Source organism: Erpetoichthys calabaricus, chromosome 14 (assembly GCF_900747795.2).
Source record: "Erpetoichthys calabaricus chromosome 14, fErpCal1.3, whole genome shotgun sequence".
NCBI lineage: Eukaryota > Metazoa > Chordata > Cladistia > Polypteriformes > Polypteridae > Erpetoichthys > Erpetoichthys calabaricus.
The window spans coordinates 80218930-80240432 of record NC_041407.2 but is presented as its reverse complement, the minus strand read 5'-3'; the positions used below and the strand labels follow the sequence as shown (position 1 = coordinate 80240432).

The following is a 21503-nucleotide window of genomic DNA, read 5'->3' as shown; positions in this document are numbered from 1 at the left end:
CAGATGTGACCTCTCAGCCTTAATAAACCTTGCAAGTTGGAGCAGATGGCAATATGCCTCGCAATAAGGAGGCCTGGGTTTGCTTCCCAGGTCCTCCCTGCATGGAGTTTGTTCATGGAGGATGTTCTCCCCGTGTTTGCGTGGGTTCCCTCCGGGTGCTCCGGTTTCCTCCCACAGTCCAAAGACATGCAGGTTAGGTGCATTGGCAATCCTAAATTGTCCCATGTGTGTGCCCTGCGGTGGGCTGGTGCCCTGCCTGGGATTTGTTCCTGCCTTGTGCCCTGTGCTGGCTGAGATTGGCTCCAGCAGAACCCCCTTGACCCTGTATAAGGATATAGTGGGTTGAATGATGACTGACTGACTTTAGTTTATAATAGAAGTGTAAAGTGGTATTTATCAAAGCATAATGACCCCAATAGAATAAAGTATAACAGAAAATAAAATTGATGGCAAAAGTCTGGAGGTAGTCTTACACATATGTAAATAATAATCTTAGAAAAAGCTTATTGAAAATCAGTGTTAAGAGTGGATGTTGTCCTGGGGTCTTTTTGAGTCAGCAGTCCACGTGGTGCATATGTTTACATTTTCTGACATCCAGATGAAATGGTCACTCTCTCTTTCTGACATGCCTTGGCCTCCGACATCGCTTCCTATGTCAACCTTCAGATGCTCTGTTATTTTTGTTGCAATCACATATGCAATTCCGAGACCTGTGACATGGCATGCATGTGATTGGCCAGCTATCCTGGTGATTGATGGTTCTGCCCAAAAGCTTTGACCCTGTGTGCGTCTGTATGGTCTTTTACTGTCTCCATTCTTTTTACCTATAAGTTATGTCTGACTCTTAACTAAAGCATTCTAAATTCCTTGGATAACAAAAGGGTGCATTAAATTTCTAAAAAGAATGTATGAATGTATTTGGGTCATAAATTATTAGTCCACAGGAGAGGATATTTTCAATGTAAATTGTCATAAGGATCCTGTAAATTCCATAGTAAATGTACTGTAATTCCTTTTATAGCTCATCATGGTTCATTTGAGCAAAATTTAAAAACTTAATATAAACAGTCTACAGTTTTCAAACAATGATGATTCTCTTCTCCAGGACATTTGCAGCATTGGCCAAGTGGTCCACACCCTTCCACTTACAGAAAGGGGTAATGCTGGGAAGTAGCAGGGCCTGGTAAAGCCCATAAATAGAAGGAATTGTTCCCTTACAGCAGGGGTAGGCAACGTCGGTCCTGGAGGGCTGCAGTGGCTCCAGGTTTCCTGTTCCAAGCCAATTGCTTAATTAGAAGCTAATTATTGGCAATCTCAGACCTCATTCAATGTCATGGCTTGTCAGTTTGCAATGTTAGGTTCTTATTTTAGATTATTCTTCCTTTCTAAGGATATCATCTAAATGATTTGAAGCCTAAAATGGGAAGGTTTGTCTGTCACATTTTTTCTCAAGTGTTTTAATTAAACCAAACAGTGCATGATGAACACACACGGGTGAAAATGGAAACAAGTCAGATGGAGCACTGCTGGTTCCTTTGTCATTTACATCTTATTTCTAATAAGGAGACCTTAAAACACAGGATGCAGCTGTTTAGGATTGAAATAAGCAGTTAAGGATTGGGAACCTTAACAAGTGAGACCATATTGTGAAGCACATATTGCTCAATAATTGACAGGGTCGGAATTAAACCTCTGCAGGCCTCCAGGACCCACACTTCCTACCTCTGCCTTACAGTGATGACCCAACTGATCATGCCAGTGCTTAAGAACAAACACCACCATGGGCTGCTATGCCATGTATGTGGACTGCCTGATGTGGTAGTACAAGAGAAAGAAGTAAAGCGAGAAGGGTGCCTAGGAGGAAACCATTATTATTCCTCTGTTTGCTAGGCTTGCCTGATTAAAGGTGAGACTATACGATGATCAGGGAAAGTTTTTAAAGACCTCCTAACGAACAGAGAGCAGCATATTGTCTAAAGATAGAAGAAGCTTGTATGGAGATAGGCAGCTGGAGGAGGGGGGTGTCTTGGAGAGATGTTCTTTTCAAAAGGTGGACAGCAGGAAGGAGTGCTAGTGTAGTATCTCTGCAGCTAAGTAAGGATTCCTTGTCTGATAAAGCAAATGTGAGCTTGGCTGGAAGCGACCGCAGAACCAGACGTCGAGCCACTTTAAGGTGACAGACTCATTGTGTTTAGAATAGGAAGTTTAGTTTGGGCCGGTCGTAGATGGTGAGGGTGGAGAGCGGCCAGGTTACAGATGTGGGGAATGGAGGTGGATGAAGGGATTGCTTATTGAGTACTTTGAGGTGGACAAATAGAGATGTAAAACCCTATATAGGCAGCCCAGAGAGGTCACAGGCTTTTCAGTTTGCTATTTATTTTGTGTTCTCCCTGCATTTATCCCTAATTTATGTTTGTTTAATGAGCTCTTTTGTATCTTTTAGCCTAGTTAGCATAATTCTGATTACCTGCACTTGTCACTTTACGACAAAACCTACTAATGAAGGTGCAACAGAATTTCAAGGCAGTTTTTCAGCAGCCATCTTCAACACCATCCAGTGCCTTTTAACTGGGGGACAAGCTGTCCAATAATGAGAGTGGACTCGCACCTGGTGAACTGGATTACAGATTACCTCACTGCTAGACATAAATTTGTCAGACTAAGGAACTGCACCTCACACACTGTAATCCAGTAGCACTGGCGCTCCACTGGGGACCGTTCTTTCCCCTTTCCTGTACCCACTGGACTTTAGCTACAACTCAGGAACATGCCACATGCATATAACAATGGCATTTTGCGATGTGTCAGGGGTGGACAGGAGGAGGAGGAGTACAGGAGTCTGCTGAATAACTTTGTGGGATGTCGGCAAACTGCTTTTGAACACTTCCAAAACCAAGGAGATGGTTGTGGACTATCATGGATCTAGACCTCCACTGAGGCCTGTCACTATTTAAAAGGTTGGTTTGGAGTGGGTCAAGACCTGTAAATACCTTGGAGTGCAGTTGAATGACTGGCTGGACTGCTCAAGAAGGGGCAAAGCCAGCTATATTTTTTGAGAGTGGGTTCCTTTAACGTATGCAATGAAATTCCTGCATATATTCCATCAGTTTGTGGCTGTCAGTACTCTTTTTCTATGCTGTGATGTGCTGGGGGGGGGGGTGGTGGTTGTGGTAGCGTGAAGAGGTGGGATGCCCATTGTATTGACTCTGGTGACAGTGGCAGAGAGGAGGACACCGTGGAAGCAGCTATCTATTATGGACAGCAAACATCACCCTCTATACACCACCATAATTAAGCAGAGGAACTTGTTTAGTGGTAAGCTGTTATCACAGAACTGCAGTACAGACAGATGCATGAGATTGTTTGTCCCCAAAGCCATTAGACTCTTTATAACTGGGGTAGAGGGTCGTTGAGTTCTGAACCCGATACTCCTCCTCTGCTCATAAGCTACAGTATATTAGATGTATTAGCTATGCACTACATGCATCCGATATCTCCAAACTTAGTCATATAAGCTTCTTCTTTTTGTTCATTATTACCCTTTCAGCATAAGCCATATCACTTTATTTTATTTTACTTTGACATTGAGTCACTTTGGGATCCGTCACTTTGATAATACGTGCCACCTGTCACTTTGGTAGTAGTATTTGTACAATTCTCACTGCACTGGCATTATTGTATGTACCATCTATTGTACAGTGAATGCATTATTCTTACAGTATTTTTGTGTTGTAAGTTTACTTAAATGTTTGATTTTACTTGGTACAACTTAATTCTCAGCTACTGGTACTTGAATTTCATTCGGGATCAATAAAGTTTCAATCTATCTAGCTATCTTACATGATGACTAGAAATCCCCTTTGATTTTTCTTTGCAGGATGTGGAGACAGTAACTATGCCTGATGGACAGCTTTGCCTTCTGGCTCTGCCCCCAGAATGTGACCCCTTCCAAGGAGAGGACACCAGACCAGTGCGTTACCTGAAATTGTGCTGCCGCTACATAACTGACAGGAAGGTAAAGAGGATGCTTCCTCTTGTGGTCGATGCGTCAGGTCTTATGTCCTCATTAACATGCCGGTTTCTTCATTATTTCGACATAAACTCCTATTCTGATGTGTTCTAGGGAGTGGTTTCAGGGATCCTGCTGGTCACCCCAAATAAGATCTTCTTTGATCCCTACAAGTCTCACCCACTAGTGATTGAACATGGCTGTGAGGACTACTTGCTGTCTTGTGCCATTGACACTATTGTTTCAGTTGCCTTCTTCAATGATATCTCAATGGTTCACTTCGGTGGGAAATCCAAACAGTAAGTGCTGATCTTTGGGTAGGGAGGAATGGCTTTCTATGTGTATTAAAAGAAATATTTACAGAGGGCCTTTGCAACTTGCATGGTTCATGCGTGCATCAGCTTAGCTACATGGATAAAAAGTTTTATCATTGACACCTTAAGTTATCCAAACTGTTAAACAGGGCAATAGTTGTGTTTGTGTAAAATGGAAATCAATTATTAGAGAATTAGAAAATCTATTTACATAATTTCAAAGTAACCTGTCAGTCACTCACTTAGAAGCATCACTCCATAAAGTGCCTAAACTTTCATTGGTTTCACATAAGTCAGTGTCTTAAAGATGCATTTGGTGACCCATAACTTGTGTAGCTTTTAGCAATATGTACACACTAGCAAAATACCTGCGCTTCGCAGCGGAGAAGTACTGCTTTAAAATTTTTATTAAGAAGAAAAGTAAACCTTTTTAAATTGAGGGAAAATATACCAATAATTATTTGTTAAGGATCTCTTTGTATACCACGTTGTCAGTTCGGCCCTCCAGTTGTAATATGACCAAGCTGTGCGCTGAGCTTACTCTTGAGCATGCAACGTATAGTTGGCCGTATGAAAAGCAATCTTGCCTCAAATCAATGCCAACCTTTTGTAGGGTCTGTCCCTGAGACTTATTAATTGTCATTGCAAAGCAGAGCCTTACTGGAAATTGGAAACACTGCTTTTCCGCTGTTTTATAAACGAACGCCATATAAGGTCTTCCTTTTTCCTTGCTTCCCCAAGGAAGCCGCCTTTTTATTTAATCCACGGGTTCTCCGCTGTTTTTTTTTCTTTTTTTACAATTGTTATAGTTCCGTTTGTATACCACGTTGTCAGTTCAGCACTCTGGTTGTAATATGACCAAGCCGTGCAAGCTTACTGTTAAGAATGCAACGTATAGTTGTACCGGAGAAAAGCAATCTTGCCTCAAATCAATGGCAACCTTTTGTAGGTCTATGAACTTAATTTAAACTTTTAGGTTTACACGGTGTCCTCGTGTCTTCTCATTAAACTTGTATGTCGCGAATATGGTACTGCAAACGGTAGTGGGAGCGTTTCTATAAACTTAATTTAAACTTACGGTTGTAGCTGCACTTCTGAATATGCTTGTATGCGTCACTCGCTCGCTTCTTATTGTTTCACTGCCTTCTCAATTGTGTAATGAATGTTTTCTTCAGCGCTCTTTGGGGCTCTTCCTTGTTTTGTACGTACTTTGTTCACAGTCAGTTCACGTGATTACGTGGGTGGCGTGATGACGCGATATGCAAGTCCGCCTCCCACGGCCATAGTGGTGCACTCCATTACAGTATATGGACAAAAAAGAGGTAGAATTTCGAAATGAAACCTGCCTAACTTTTGTAAGTAAGCTGTAAGGAATGAGCCTGCCAAATTTCAGCCTTCCACCTACACGGGAAGTTGGAGAATTAGTGATGAGTGAGTCAGTGAGGGCTTTGCCTTTTATTAGTATAGATTTGATGATCTATCCAAGTATCAAAATGAATTTTTGAATTCGTGTGGTTGAGCTGGAATGTAACACAACAGTGCTGGCAAAGCTCAACGGAAATAGTGTTTTTTTTTTTTTGGATAGTAATATGTTCTAAAAGTTCAATGAATTAAAATGCATTTACATCATAATCTGCAGTACTGGGGTGTTGTACCATGTTAGCCATTATGAATGTAGTGAAAAGTCAAGCAAAATGACACCTTTTATTGGCTAACTAAAAAGATTACAATATGCAAGCTTTTGAGGCAACTCGGGCCTCTTCTTCAGGCAAGATGTAAGAAGGGGCCTGAGTTGCCTCGAAAGCTTGCATATTGTAATCTTTTTAGTTAGCCAACATAATCTGAAAAGACATGATAGTATTTATTGCAGTTTTGAACTGAAATGGGGTTGTAGAGTAGGATTGTAAGATAGCTGAGAAACTGTATTGGTCAAACAGAATCTCAAAACGAATTCTCTCTGCATAGATCATGCAAAAAGAAGGAGGTCCATAAACCTAAAGTGCCAACTTCAGAAGATGATAAAGTGCAGGTGCCAAAGCTTGAGACTAAACCAGTGCCGCCTATGGACAACAATCAGCCAGCATCAAGTAATGCCTCTGGAACACACATTGACTTAGATGCTCGTTTAAGCTACTCTTTGTCGTTAAAAGATCCAGACTTCAGCAAGCAACCATTAGCAAGCCAAGAGGAAATGAAGGGCACCTTTGGTAAGCACTATTCATGTATAAGTAAAGGGGGACAAAAGACAGAATTTGATGTTTTTCTTGGGTTTAGATAAGCATGTGAAACAAGGGAAAATTTGCTAAGGTAACCTCTGAACTGAAAACTAAAACAAGACTTGTGAAGTTTTGCACCATGTTCCACTTCCATCCACATCCATTTCACATGTTTTGTCTCCCTTTACATACCAACATGAATCACAACCCTCAAATCCTAAACATCCCTTTGCTAATTGTGTTCATAGGAATTACTTACAAACACTTTGAAATCACTTCGTACGTCGAGCACCTCTGACTCCTCTATATGAGAAACCACCCATATATGATGTGCTTAACTAGACTTCAAGACAAGTCAAACAGTACAACATCAAGCTTTTACCCTCCAGAACCAAACCCCCTTCATTTTTAGGCTATTTCGGACCATATTTTGTGCAGGAAACTACACCCTTGGGGTAGAAAAATCCAGTAGGTATCTTTTGCAAAAATGATCGGAAGAACTTGAAGTTGTGCAAGTCATATCAACGGACACTGGGAGTTCACCTCCTAAAGGGATATGAGGGATCAAAGTAACTCCTCCTCGCAAAACATGGGGACCAGTAATCTAGGCATGTGCAGTGTCTTTTTATGCTTTCTCGAGGTTGCTGATCAAGAATATAATTTTTAATTTGGTAACTCTCTAAGATCCATGCCCAGAAGCCTACAAATGATATATTTCAAACATAAGCATGTGGGGTTTTATTTTGGACTATTTCAAGGCCAGTGATTTATGAATATGATGTTGTATTGTTTTCTGATTATTTACTCAGGATCTATGGACCTCTAATAGGGAGTGAAACCTGACAAATTTCTGTTCTCAAATTTTTAGACTTTAAACATTTTCATACTGAAGCAGACATTAAAATATTTCAAATATATGGCAAAACTATTCTTGTTTATTAGGTACTTCTACAGTGCCTTATAAATCTTTACACTTTCTATGAACACCCAGAATCAGGGTGGCTTATGTTGAAAGTTGTATTTCCTTAAAGCTTTTTCTACTTCCTGATGCTACAGCTTAAGTGTCCTTCTCTCTGGGAGTGTTTGCATACAATACCAAAAACGCACCTACTGTTGTCATCATGTCTGTCTGTCTAATTGAAGCAAGGCTACTATCAGTTGATTAATTTTGTTGGAATTTGGTTAATTGATTCCTAAAGGAAATTACTGGGAAAGTTCAATTTTTATTGAATTGGGGTGGAGTGGTGGCTCCTAGGCTAAGGATCTGTGCCGGTATCCAGAAGGTTGTCGGTTCGAATCCCCGTCACTGCCAAAAGAGATCCTACTCTGCTGGGCCCTTGAGCAAGACCCTTAAAACCTGTAATTGCTCCAGGGGCGCTGTACAATGGCTGACCCTGCGCTCTGACCCCAAGGGGTATGCGAAAACTAACAAATTCCTAATACAAGAAATTGTATAAGGTGAAATAAAGAATAAAAAAAAATGAAGTGTACTATACAGGCTTTTAGAGAGATGTCAAGCAAAATGATACCTTTTATTGGCTAACTAAAAAAATTACAATATGCAAGTTTTCGAGGCAGCTCAAGACCCCTTCTTCAGGCAAGATGCAATACAGTGACTGTGCTTCCCTGTTTTATAGGCACTAGGACAGATACAGCACTGGAAAACCTTTAAGTGAGACATCACAGATGTAAATTACTTTCATCTAAAGACCTTGCAGTAAAAAAATCACTGACTTAGTGAATTACACTTTTTTTTTTTTTTTTTAAAAGAAGTGCAACTTTGACTAATGAATAAATTACAGTTTCAACTTGCATACTTTTACACTTTTGATCATCGCTGCTCCTGATAGCAAAACAGATACCCGGCATCCGGAAATTATTGAAATAGAACTGTGTGGACTCGTGTAATCACACTGTCCCATCAACTACTTGTGTGAAACTCTTTACAGTGAATGATGTTCTGAAGAGTAAAAATAAAAAATGCAACCCAACTTATCTAGAAATGAACTAAAGAGAAATGGAGCTCCTTACAGGAATGCTCCACTCAATTTATACTTTTTGTATGTTTTTTTTTTTTTTGTAGTAATTTCGAGTCCTTAAGAGGTAATTCTGGGTGTTTGAGGTCAACAAATTTAGTGGCTGCATGGCTTGTTTTGATGCTTTTTAATTTTATTGATTTTAATTTAAAGGCAAATAACCATCCATACAATAAAATCAAACTTAATGAAACCAACCCCCAAAAGAAAAAGACGAGAGCCAGCCAATTAAGCAAATCTTTGAAATTCTCATAGAATTCCAGCATGTTAGTAAAACACGACCTCCCTCTTCTGAACCCATGCTGACCGTTCAGAATAACTCCTGTCCTTGCCATGTACTTCTCAATGTTATTCTTAATAATTCCTTTCATTAATTTTCCTGTGATGCATGTTAAACTTACTGGCCTATAGTTGCTTGGATCTGCCCTGTCACCTTTTTTATATAATAGGATGATATTTGCCATTTTCGAGTCCTCTGAATTTCTCCAGTGCACAGTGACTTCCTAAAAATATGTGTTGAGGGTTTATATATGTACTCGCTAGCCGCCTTAAGAATTAGAGGGTAAATATTATCTGGTCAGGGTGATTTGTTTGATTTCAGCCTATATTATGGTAAAGTGGTTCTGTCTGTAGTGTCACTCATAACTTGGAAGTAGTTTTTAGTAAGGCTGAAACTAAGGTGTGCATAGTCCACTGACTAAGCAAAAACGTTCACATTTTAGAAATGGGCCAACATCAGATTTTGCTCGGCAAAACTAGCAATTGAAATATTTCAGATGTTACCTTAAGCACATGGGGATCGAGTCCTTTCCTCAAGGAAGTTGCCATACAACTGTCATGACATGCATTTCTCTCCCTCCCAAAAGGCCAGGACAATCGCTTGGATGGAGCCACACAAGTCATGGAGAAGGCTGGCAAAGACATATCAACACACGTAGCTGAAGGTATGGCAGTCGGTGTCCTGAGCAGTGCTGCTTCTTTTTGCTGTGGGGGACTGAAATCTCTGGAAGAGGTGAATGGAAATGAAATGAAGCCGATTCAAGAGAGGAATGAGAAGCGAGTGTGGTCAGATCAAGGAACTCAAAGAGGTAAAAGTGCTTATGGAATTATAGCCCTTACCATCAAGTTCTTTAATATTCGCACATGCTGCTAAAAAAAAAAAAAGTGCCCCTATCCCAGTGAACTAAGCAGTCTACAATTTCTTAGGCTTGTTCTGCAAAGAACCTCAAGGCCATTCATTTTAAAACACACGGTTCAAAAATGTTAGGTCCGGTGGTTGATGAATAGAATGAATAAAGCAAATAAATATTTGCTGTAACTGCCCTTCTGTTTTCTTTATCCACTGGATGTGTTTGCAACCCACAAGCAGCACAAAGTCTACAAATGCTTTAATTATTCCATCAGAAGATGGCTGCGCCATTCACTTTTCTCTGTTTCTCCAGCTCTACCACAGGAGCCACCCAATCACGGAGTCCTCATGTTTGTCCGCCTGAGATTCCAAGCCTCCACGAAGAAGTCTTTCACACAACCCAAGAACGTTGGGAAACTTCAAACACAGGATGCCTGGCTGATCTTTTCTCAGGAAAGGTAAATATGTGTGGCAAATGGCAAAATTAACATGCAGCTCAAAGTGCTTTTAAAAGAAACCTTTATAATTAGAAACCAAGTAAGCAAACATCTCCCAACAGTAGAAAGCAGTTTAAATTTCTGTTAACTACACTCAGTTCAAGTCTCTAGTAGTGTGGTGGCTACAGACAAAGTACAGGAGTGTGCAGTAATTCATTGTATTGCACATGTGGATGCTCAACAAGGCATGTGTCTTTGGTTTATATTATAATATTATTATTATTATTACATTGCATATTTCGTTCATTAAGAAAATGCCATTAAAGGTTTAGCTTTAAGTCTAGGAGATGGAGATCAGTAGTTGAAGACAGTACCTCTGACATTTCCTACATTGATGTTTAAGTCTAGTAATGGAGGACTGTGTCTCAAGCTGAGCTGCTGTGATGTAGTTAGTTATATGAACCATCAGAATTTCATACACTACAACAAAATGAAAAGCACAAGAAAGACTTGCATATTCAGAGAGGCTTTAGTGGTGCAATGGTAGTGGTGCTGCCTTGCAGTAAGGAGATCTTGGATTCACGTCCTGGGTCCTCCCTACGTGGAGCTGAAACACTCTGCACTTTTTTTGTTTCTTCTTTCATTTAATCATTACCTAGGCAGTGGAAAGATTGGTGGCTCTGAGGCTAGGGATCTACACCGGAAGGTTGCCAGTTTGAAACCCGTAAACGTCAGAAGTGATTCCACTCTGTTGGGCTCTTGATCAAGTTCCTTAACCTGCAATTGCTCTGTCCTGGGTGTAACATTAACCTGTAATCCGGCCCTGCAAGTAGGTCTTCGAACTTGTAGAGAAAACTTGGGAGTTGTTGGCAGGATTAGCATTCCAGCCACTGTAGAAAACCTCACAATGTTCAGTGTGGTGCTGAGGTGTCTCCTGTTGCACAGCTGCCCTATTTCAGGATCCTGAGGTGATTCGTCGTGTGGTGGGTGCGACAACGTGCTGTATCAGTGCATGCTCCGAACCCCCTAGGCAGCTGGAACTATTCTCTTCTGACTCAACATTTAATCAAAATCAGTGCACAAGTCCTTCATTTTCAACTGTTCTCCTCTTTGTGTAGTGGTTATGGCTTTGGATTTCAAATCCTGCTTCTGACACTGAAGTCAGTGGAAGTTAGTCACCAGATTTTGCTGCTAATTAACTCTTGTGCATCAATTAAAATTAAGGCAATCTCAAGACTCCAGTCTCTTAATTATTTCTTTTTTCCTTAATTAGCAACCAAACAATATTAAGACACAAAATGTACCAACATATAAACAACAACCTGTGTCCATCACACCATAACTGAAAATAAAGAAAGGTGAAGGCCTCAGTAATGTTTATCTGCTCAGGTCCACAAAACATTTTGACAACGCTCATGAAAAAGAAAAATCAACAGTTTTGGAAATGTCTGCCATGGCAGAATGAGCGGCATGGAATTAAATAACGGGTTTAATTAGCAACGGGAATTGGCTTCAAATTAAACAATGAAGTGAAGTTGGTTGTACTTTGAGGCCCCAACTTAGTTGGTCATCTGTTGGCTCACTTCACATCAAATTTACGTTTAGGTGCAGTTTAAAGGAAAAAAAGAATCAATTCAGCGGTCAGTCTCAAGAAAAGTCAATTAAAATAAAGGGAAATAGTTAATTAGCAGCAAAAACTGGTCACTAATTAAGAAAAGAGTTGGATTGAAAACTTGCAGCCAAAGTAGCTCTCCAGGACTGAAGTTGGAGACCCCTGATCTAGATATTTTGGGTTATTTTGATGGCATCCCATTTTGCACAAAAACAATCCCCCTGACACCACCCTTTTCCTCCAAGACTTTCACGCAACAGAGGGAGATCAATCTACAATCGCACGCAGGACATCTACAAGAATAGAATGAGACACGTTATTAGGGTAAAGAGAGAGTAGGAAAAAAGTGTTAAAAATGAAGAGTACGACCAAAAGCCACCAGTTTTACTACTTCACAAATGTCACTAGTTACATCCATCATGTCACAGCTTTTTAGAATTACATTCAAATATTCTAGATTGTATGGTGTTGCAGTCCCAGCGCAATCTTATTGCAAACGTGTGGCTTAATTTCCGCGGTATGAACAAGAGGGAAGCCTACAAAAGAGGTGAGGACATCTCAGGTTGCAACCACCATAACTGACAAAAAGGAACATGCATTTCCTCTTTTATACCCTGGTTTTTTTTTTTTTGTTTTTTTTAACCCATCTGAAACAATGTGATTTTTGTGATTGATAGCAATCTATGAAATAAGTGGCCACTTCACTAAGCACCAATTTAATGGCGAGGTGGTCCTCTTTTGCCCTCCGACTAGTCTTCGTTCATTGGGACACAGACATATAAAGGTGCAGAATGTACAGTATATCACTAGGATGCTGCACCATATCAACGTTCCATGCTTACTACAGAGGGGCTGCTGGGATAGATGTCACTGAACTGCAGTATGTGGATTTTAGAAGTGATTTGATGGAATGATGGAGGTTTATTCTCAAAGGCTCATTGCAGCTCAACCCATAAGGCCCGATTGGAAGTCTGCAAAAATGTGAAATTACCATCACCTTTATGGAACTTCTTCGGGACATTGGTACAATTTAACTGCACAATGTAAATTTAAAATGGTATCATGGAAACGCACCTAAGTGGCTTTAACAAAAAGAATCCTTGTTAGGAATTCATTGTATACCACTGTATATAGTAATCCATGACACTGTATAAAGTACATAGGATGCAGGATCTGTTGGGTGGAAAATGAACTAAGTTCAAGTGCCATGCAGAGTTTTTGTTTATGTGGAGTCTGTACACTTTAGGGGTGTGTGATGTCCTGCGATTGACTGGCCATCCCACATATTGTTTAGGTGTGTGTGAGTGTGACCAGTTCCTGCAACGGACTGGCACCCTATCTAGATTTATTTCCGGACGAGTAGCCATAGCTTTCCCCACTGGCTTTGGGTTACTTTTGCATTACTTCCACAGGCAAGGTTAATGAGGTGGTAGGGGTTTTTGAAAACCATCTAGTTGCCTCGAAAGCTTGCATATTATAATCTTTTTAGTTAGCCAATAAAAGGTGTCATTTTGCTTGACTTCTCACAACATACCACTGTATAGAAAATTTGTTCTGGCTAATTTGCTTCCATTTGTATAGGCCTGTGTGGCGCAGTGATTAGTGCTGCTTTAGTCCTTCATTCACATCCCATTCCCTGTTGTTGTCCATGTGGGGCCTGCACATTCTCTCCATGCCTGCATGGATTTTCTTCTCACATCCGCCAAAGAAATGTAGGCTGATAACTGGTAACTTCAGATTGATCCAGCGTGAGTGACAATATGGGTTTCTTGTGGTGGTCTGGTGCTCTATTCCAGGGCTAGCAACATTCCATTAGATGAAGCAGATTTGAGAATATTATATTATTATGTGCTTGTGATGCTACTTTGGAGTACCAAGGACAGGTTTTTATTTAAACTCCCCCAATGTATGTTTTGAATTTGTTTCTTGCTTTAGGTGGCTCATGATTCTGGGTTTCTTCCTTCTATAGATAAAATACCGACTTACCATATTGTTAACTTCATAAACAAAAATGCACATGAGGATAAAGTCTAAGCCAAACTTACTTTTAAAAGAAGAAATGCATTAGACTTGTAGATACACAATGCCTGTACAGCTACAGGCCAGGTTAAAATGTCCGTATGTGACCTTGGGTGTCTTGACAGGTCAGATGAACTCTATGCTTACTTGAGTCACTGGCGACCTGATCTCTGCATTATGGAACGGGATGAAGAGGTAGAAGAAATGGAAGAGGATGATGAGGATGAAGAGGAGGAGGAAGAATTTGTGCTGGTGGAACAGAAAGACGATGTGTGCTGTGGGGAAAATCAACTGTGTCGCAAAGGCAATGAAGAGTGGGAGGTAAACATGGGTGATGGGGCTGTTCATGGACTAACAGTGGTTTGGTTGGAATAAATGTCTCCCAAAACTTAGAGTAGTATTTATACAATCCAACTGATCCTGAAGACACTAAATTAGAGATTGATTGCAAAGCAATGCACTGTATTCATGGTGTGCTTGAATTACCCAGTGGACAATCCACTCCAGGGCCCCAGGAGTTGTATGTTCACAGACCCCATTCTCTCCAGCCCAGTGCTGCTACTCTTTGAATATGTGTGGCCTTTCCATTAGCTTTACCAAGTCTGTCCATTTTCCTCTAGCCTTTCATTAATAAGGTAATTTCACACACAGAACTGCCGCTCACGGGACGTTTCTTGATTATCGCATCATTTGTGTGTAAAGTGTAATGTATGAAAATCCCAGAAGGACAGCAGTTCCTGGGATGCTGTAACCATTGCGGTTAAAGTCACTCTGATTATGTGTCTCATCCATTCTAATGTTCAGTAAAACAACTAAGCCTTTAAAATACTCTAAAAATATAACACGTTATTGTCCATTTGGAGGAGTGGACCGTTCGAGTTAATGAGAAGGTGTGTGATAAAGTGGACACTAGGTGCTACTGTATGTTCACATTGCTAACACTCTCCATCAGTACTAGCGTTTTCTCATCATTTACGAAAGCATCTCTGTTCACACTAAAACGACCGAAAATGCATTAGACGCAGACGTTTTTCTACGCTGGGCATGCGTGCATTGGTGTTAAAATTCTTGAAGTGACAGTAACACCACCAGCCACCGAATTTATTACAAAACTGTAGCGACTGGTAAATTTGACCATGGCATTCAGACTGTACCAAACACAATATAGAGAATACATACAGGTAAGCAACAGAAACAACCGCCGTGGAAAGCAGTTTTATGTCCGCTATGTTGGATTATGGCTGTCTTCTGTGAAGGGGGACCAATAAGGGAATGAGACTCTGCCATAAGCAGGATCCAATTGCGGAAGGGCTACGTAATAAGCACGAGCCTATCAGAATATGGCGTCTAATTTTTTTTTTATGCAAGGCCATATTTATATATACTGTATATAATGTATGGCATTTGGGGCATTATATTAACCCCTTGTTGTGTTTTTGCTGTCAAGCAGATGCTAAATTAAGTTGAGATTGTTCATCTGAATATAGCACACAAGCAAACAATAAGATGGTACGTATTTTTATTTTAGCACAACTTCCCTCAAATTTGGACAATTTCTCAAAATTAGCTTCCAAAATCCACGTGCACGGCCATGCCAACACTTCGCTTCCATCAGGTGGATGTAGTTTCCACTAGGACTGCTAGATGGCGTGACCAGTGCTTCCAATATGATCCTTGGTATGTATCGAGTACGCATCAACCGGCGTTGGCGGATACATATGCCACCTCGGGTGCATTCAGGCCAGAAGCAGTTTGAAGCGATCTCATGACAATCGTCTACAAGGGGTTAAGGTCTACATAAAGAGTCTGCATGGGAAAACTGGTCACCCTATGAGGCTACTTTCTTCTTGGAAGCATTGTTTTCAAAGTTCAAAAGTCTCTCTTAGATGAACATTGGCATACCTTCATGGAATTTTCTTTACTTTATAATTTTTGGACTCTCTTCCGCTACTGTTTTGCCTTCAATTTACAAAGAGGGGATTAAAATTTAAAGGCAAAATGGAAGTAGTGGACAAGAGTCCAAAAAAATAGAGGGGATTAAAAGTATCTCAGTGTTGGTGCTAGATGGAGTTCGGAAATGATTCAACGATTTTAAATGTCTGTGTTACAGATCATTAGTGTTGAGGATGGAAGTATAAAGCACTTCGAGGACAAGGAACCAGTGTCCTTATCTGAGATCCTGGAAAAAACCAGTATTCTAGAGGAGAGTCACATCCATGCGGTAAGAATCCACGGTCTTAAGATACCAGACACACCCCTGAGGTTTTTGAGTGCTTTGTGCTCCACTAAATTCAGAGTTTGGGCTGTACACATGGCACTTAGTGATTTTTTTTTTTTTGTTTAAAGTAAATCTTAAGTTTTATTAAATTTAAAACTGCTGTAAAACTATACTATGCATTTGTGAAAATGATCTATGGCTGTTTCAAGTGAGGTTCTGCTATTAAAAAAAATTGCAAAATCCTGTCATAGCTGTAAAAATGGATGAGGGAAGGCATTTGTTATTATTTCTGTGATCAGGTTATGTCTGACACTTAATGGCTATCCCTTTTTATTTATTTATTTATTTTTTTTTATCCCCCCCTCACCGATCAGTTGTCCCATCACCTGCCATCTCGGATGGTAGTCCACCACTGGCATTTAGCATACAGCACCAGTGTGGATGGCTCCAGCCTGAGGACCTTGTATCGAAAGGTTTCCCAGAGAGATTCCCCCTGCCTGCTTGTGCTGAAGGATTTCCACAATGAGGTAAGGCAAGGTGTTTGTTTGTTTGTTCCTCGGCTTGAGGTTTTTGAACTGTCGGAAGAGTGGTGGATCAGTAATTGCTTTCTCTTTTTGCATTCAGATTTTTGGTGGCTTCGTTTCCCACCCGTTTAAGTACAGCGATTTATTCTATGGAACTGGAGAAACATTTCTGTTTACCTTCTATCCTGAATTTAAGGTACATTGCTTTTGGGTTATTTGTAATCTTTTGAAACAGTCCTAATCGTCACATTAAAGTTCTCCAGAGAATAACTCTGTTTGTATTGTTCTTGACAGTGTTTCCATTGGACAGGGGAAAACTCATTCTTCATTAAAGGAGATTTGGACTCCATTGCAATTGGGGGTGGAGGGTAAGCAGCTTATTTTGCACCATTAACTCCCATTTCTGATTATGGCATCCCATAGTGTCACTGCAATTGAGCTCTTACTAGAAAATAATTCCCTAAGCTAAGTTATGAATTATCTTGAACAGGACTTTCAGATGAGTTGCCAGTCTCAAACTGTGTACTCAGAGATCATCCTTAACTGTAGGTGAGCCATCAGTTAACTGGAAATAAATCATCTCTCTATTATAAAAATTAAATCCTGGAGAGAAACAGTAGGGCATTGAGATGTGATCTTCACGTTTAAGATCACGGAAGACAGTTAAAAGACCCACGAGGACCTTAACCATGAGTCATTGTGCCAAGAGATTGACCCAGGACCGTCTCGCGATGACGAAGAAAATGAAATTCTTGCAAGACCACGCCCTACTTACAATCAATATCTATTAAATAAGACAACGGGGCAGCAAAACATTCAGTCTTGTGAAGGATTTGAGCACACACAGATCCAGGGTCTCACCGCATATAAAGTGTATAAGGACAATACGTTATAAATGAAACGTCGGCGACTAAGCGAAGAAGAAAGCAGCGCGGAGAAAAGAGACTCAAAAGCATTGGAGAGGAAAAAAAGGAATCTAGGTGCAAATTCAGAAAATAAGGAAAGTAATTAATTTATCAGCCTGTAGCAAGTGGAATTGAAACAAAGCACATCCAATCGGGCTCAGAATTAAGACAGTAAAAGACAAAGTAGAACTTCATAAACATGTTCACAAACGTTGGCGCTATACACGTGCAGAGCAGATTATGAAAGCGGTGGAATTCAAAAGGCTCAAAAAAAAAAAAAAAAAAAAGTATGCGTGATACAAATGTGGAGAAAGTTAAAGAATATGAAAGTAGGAAAATTAGAATGTATAAGAAAAAGAAAGTAAAGATCGCAGTAGCGCAAACAAACTGAAATTATTACTCGGAAAAAGGAAAATAATCACCACTGACCCAGGTGTCATTGGGAGGAAAAAAAGCAGGACAAAGCGAGGTCAGAAATAAGACAGAGTAGAAAACCAAAGTAAAATGTCATAAAGAGGTTACAAAACAAAGGGGCTAAACACATGCAGAGCAGGTTAGAGATAATGAAAACTGGAATTCAAAAGACTCGAAAAACGTAGGCGCGAAACACATGCAGAGCAAGATACAGAATATGAAAGCATAAAAAAATGACAGTGTCAAAACAAAGTAAACATCGCATTAGTGCAAAAAAAGAAAAGATTATTACTCAGAGAAATAACTAAAAGGCAAATAGAGATCGAATATATGGACACAGGTGATATGTCAGAAGTATGTAAATATTGTAAGGCTTTGAAGTTTAAGTCGGAGAATTTTAAAAACGTGTTTTACCTCGCATGCATTTATTGGTTGCTTTGCAAAAAAAATTATTAACTGCTGATGATGTTGATCGCTTTGTCTGTGCTGAAATTCCAAACAGAGAAACCTATCCAGAATAATATGGTACAAAGTCATTACACACATGTCTCACTGACCTCATTTAAAAGATTCAGCACATTGGGACTCGAAAGATTCCAAATATTGTTTTTAAAGAAGTTCTGAAATAAAAGTGAAACTAATGAAATAGCAACAATTCAAAGGGAAAAAAAAAAATCTTAAAAGTGTGTATCCGGAAAACCAAACAGGGGCATTGCGAGCGAAGCCCCCTAGTCATTTAGAAAAAAGGGTTGCTAGAAATGATGTATCGGGAGCTCTGTTAGCACAATGAAAATAAAAGTTGGCAGAAAAGAACCAGAATCAGAATTGGGGTTGGGGGGGGACGTTCTGAACAAATTCAATGAAACTCAACTAAAGATAAGACCGAAGTTACGTCACAATCTACACTATGTCAAAGTGTTAAATACATGGCAATGTGAAATTAGCTGAAGCTTTTAAATGTAGTGATACTCTCTATGTAACACTGTTCCTCCATCTCCCCATCTGCCCTACAGCCTCATGTAGTAAACTAAAATCTTGCTTATGATTGAAAGTGTACACAAAATAATCAAATTTAGAAAACTGTACGTACACCGCATGCCACACTTTATAAACCTCAAATCAATTTAAAACTATGGGCTTGTGTGTGTGATTTTAGCCACTCCCCCTTCCCTCCCGCCAGTAATGGTTGGCTTGAAGAACTCACCTTATTGAATATTCATGACCTCATCACCATATAAATTTGACCTTGTCTGTGAGTGGCATCTTTAACACAAATCTTGAGAGAACAGAGGAAATGAAACTTCAGTGAATGTGAACTTGAGCTATTACTGGCCCCTACACAGATGCATTATGTTACTAAAAATAAGTCTCAAAAGCTCTCAAATAAAAAGGGTATTTTTTTTTTATGTAAATATGTTAATTAGGTGCACGGTGATGCATAAGTAAGGCGTCTGGAGGGGGACACGCCTCGGGTGCTCCCTACATGGACTGTGGAGTTTGCCCTTGGGTCCCCATGGCGGGTTTGCTCTGGTTTTCCCCCACAGTCCAGAGACATGCTGGTTAGGTTAATTGGTGATGCTAAATTGCCCCTAGTGTATGTTCATTTTGTGATGGGCTGGTGTCCTGTCTAGGGGCTTGCTAGGTTAGGCTTCAACTACCCCTGCCCTAGATAAGAGTTTAGAGGATGGATGGATCAATGAATACTGTAATCCATACTGCCCAGAAGAACTCCCTCTTTCTTGAATGTCGCCTATCTTAAAGACTGAGAAATATTCTGTACAATTTCAAGACAGGTTAGTTTACTGTTTCAGATTTATCTTGAGAGGGGCCATTTCATCTTGTATCTTCCTCTTTTGCATGTTTGACAGCCACTGCTGTCAACACAGTAGTCTGAATGAGTGGCTGAAGTAGTAGCACAGCTGCTGCCCGCATGTGTTTAATTTTTGTTTTTACTTTCTCATTTTCATTCAGTTCTAGTTTTTCAGACTTTTGTTTTTTCCTTTGTAGTTTAGTGAAGTTTTAGTTTTTTGTGAATGATGTGTTTTTCATTTTAGTTTTTGTTAAAGACAAAACCACTGGAAACCGTCACCAGTCCTCCTTCATAACTCGTAAACAGAAAGACTGATTGACTGACTGCAGGGCTAGTCAAGTAATGGAAAATATTCAGCATGTGAGCCCATGCACATGGCAACTGCAGGTTTAATTTAAGTTGAAAAAAATGAAATGACCAACTTCTGTATTTTTAGATTTATTTTTTCTTTGTTTCTCCTGCTAACAGCGGTCGCTTTGGCTTGTGGCTGGACAAGAACCTCTATCTTGGTCACAGCAGTCGCTGCGCCACCTTCAATAATGCGATCCTCGCCGAGAAGGCCGACTTCAGAGTCCTGGAGTTGGAGGTCTGGATGTTCTCATGAGGGGAGGCGGATGTTGGTGCGACGCAAGCAGCTGGTCAGTCCCCTGGAATGCACACTTCACCAAGCTTTTTTTTACCTTTTGAAGATGGCTGCAGGTTTCTGTTTGGGCTCAGCACCTTAGACAGCAGCGTTACTTGCTGCCATGTGAAACAGTAACACTGTGGATGGGCTGAAAATGAAGACAAAAATGAAAATTTTGATGCCAGGGTGTGAATCGTTAATCAATCGGAAAGGAGACTCGACTGAGGTGCAGTCACGGAACAAGGGCTACTGTATAGCGGCAATAGGGCGAGACTGTTATTTATTTTTATTTATTTATTTTTTTCTTCCTAGCCAAGATAAAATCGCTACATTTGCTACTTAAAGTAACAGTTTTGCCACAAGGCTGTTCTCACTTTCGTCTCGACTTGTGGCCACTTTCTCCTGTGCTAACAGACTTGGACTCCAAGAGAATAGGAGGCCTGAAGTACTATGGACCAAATCGTAAGCCGAAGTCCAGTATAAAAGGAGCTTGTGGTCGCCGCAGAAGTGTAACAGAATGCAGAACAGCAATTTTTGTCGATTTAATCCCTTGTTCTTTTTTTAACAAAGTCACAGAGCATGCTTCTCTATACACACATTGTATTTTTTTTTTCTCTAGAAGCCATGCACTTGATTTTCCTGACTGGTTGCTTTTTTAATTTATGTATATACTAATTTTAACACGCTGTTTGTGTTACAGCAGTATAAAATGACTCTCTAATTTTAATGTTTGGCAAAAATGTACTGCTTTGTAGAAAGCCTCGTATGACATTCAGAATAAATAAATTCTTCTTCCCACTTGTCGGCCCTCGTCTGCTATAGAAGAGTTCTTCACTTTTGGTGTGGTGACGCAGTGGTTACTGAGGCTCCCTCTTGGCTCCAGAGACCTGGGTTCTAATTATATGGGGGGCGGGTTTGTATGTTCTGCACGTGCTCATGTGGGGTTTTTCTCCAAGTGCTTTAGTTTCCTGCCAATTTAAAAAGCCATCAAGTTAGATTAGGTGGCTGAATTTCTATTTATTATATAATATATATAATAATACACACACACACTAGGGGGCTCTGCCCCCTGGTCACTTAGCTCACCAAAACCCTGTGTGAGCACTATGAGCTAACCACTTTGTGGCTCTGCCGCTCACGTATGATGAAGCGGATGCACATTTTAAACAGACTATTTTCATGGGAATTGTTACGTATGCATAATATAACTATTTTACATTACAGTGAGCAATTTA

At 40.2% G+C, this 21503-nt stretch overlaps 1 protein-coding gene across 2 annotated transcripts in view; it reads left to right on the top strand.

The window, feature by feature from the left end:
• The window catches only part of si:ch211-15d5.11 (nuclear receptor coactivator 7), a 43115-nt gene extending 22046 nt beyond the window's left edge, over positions 1-21069 (top strand). For both annotated transcript variants that reach the window (XM_028819533.2, XM_051919086.1), the window contains 11 exons: positions 3878-4015; positions 4124-4308; positions 6289-6530; positions 9442-9663; positions 10018-10162; positions 13898-14093; positions 15883-15993; positions 16365-16517; positions 16615-16710; positions 16809-16882; positions 20112-21069. In XM_028819533.2, the coding sequence (XP_028675366.2) occupies positions 3878-4015; positions 4124-4308; positions 6289-6530; positions 9442-9663; positions 10018-10162; positions 13898-14093; positions 15883-15993; positions 16365-16517; positions 16615-16710; positions 16809-16882; positions 20112-20247 (1698 nt within the window). In that variant the 3' untranslated portion in view covers positions 20248-21069. The remainder of the gene's footprint in view (positions 1-3877; positions 4016-4123; positions 4309-6288; positions 6531-9441; positions 9664-10017; positions 10163-13897; positions 14094-15882; positions 15994-16364; positions 16518-16614; positions 16711-16808; positions 16883-20111) is intronic.
• The last annotated feature ends 434 nt before the right edge of the window (positions 21070-21503 follow it).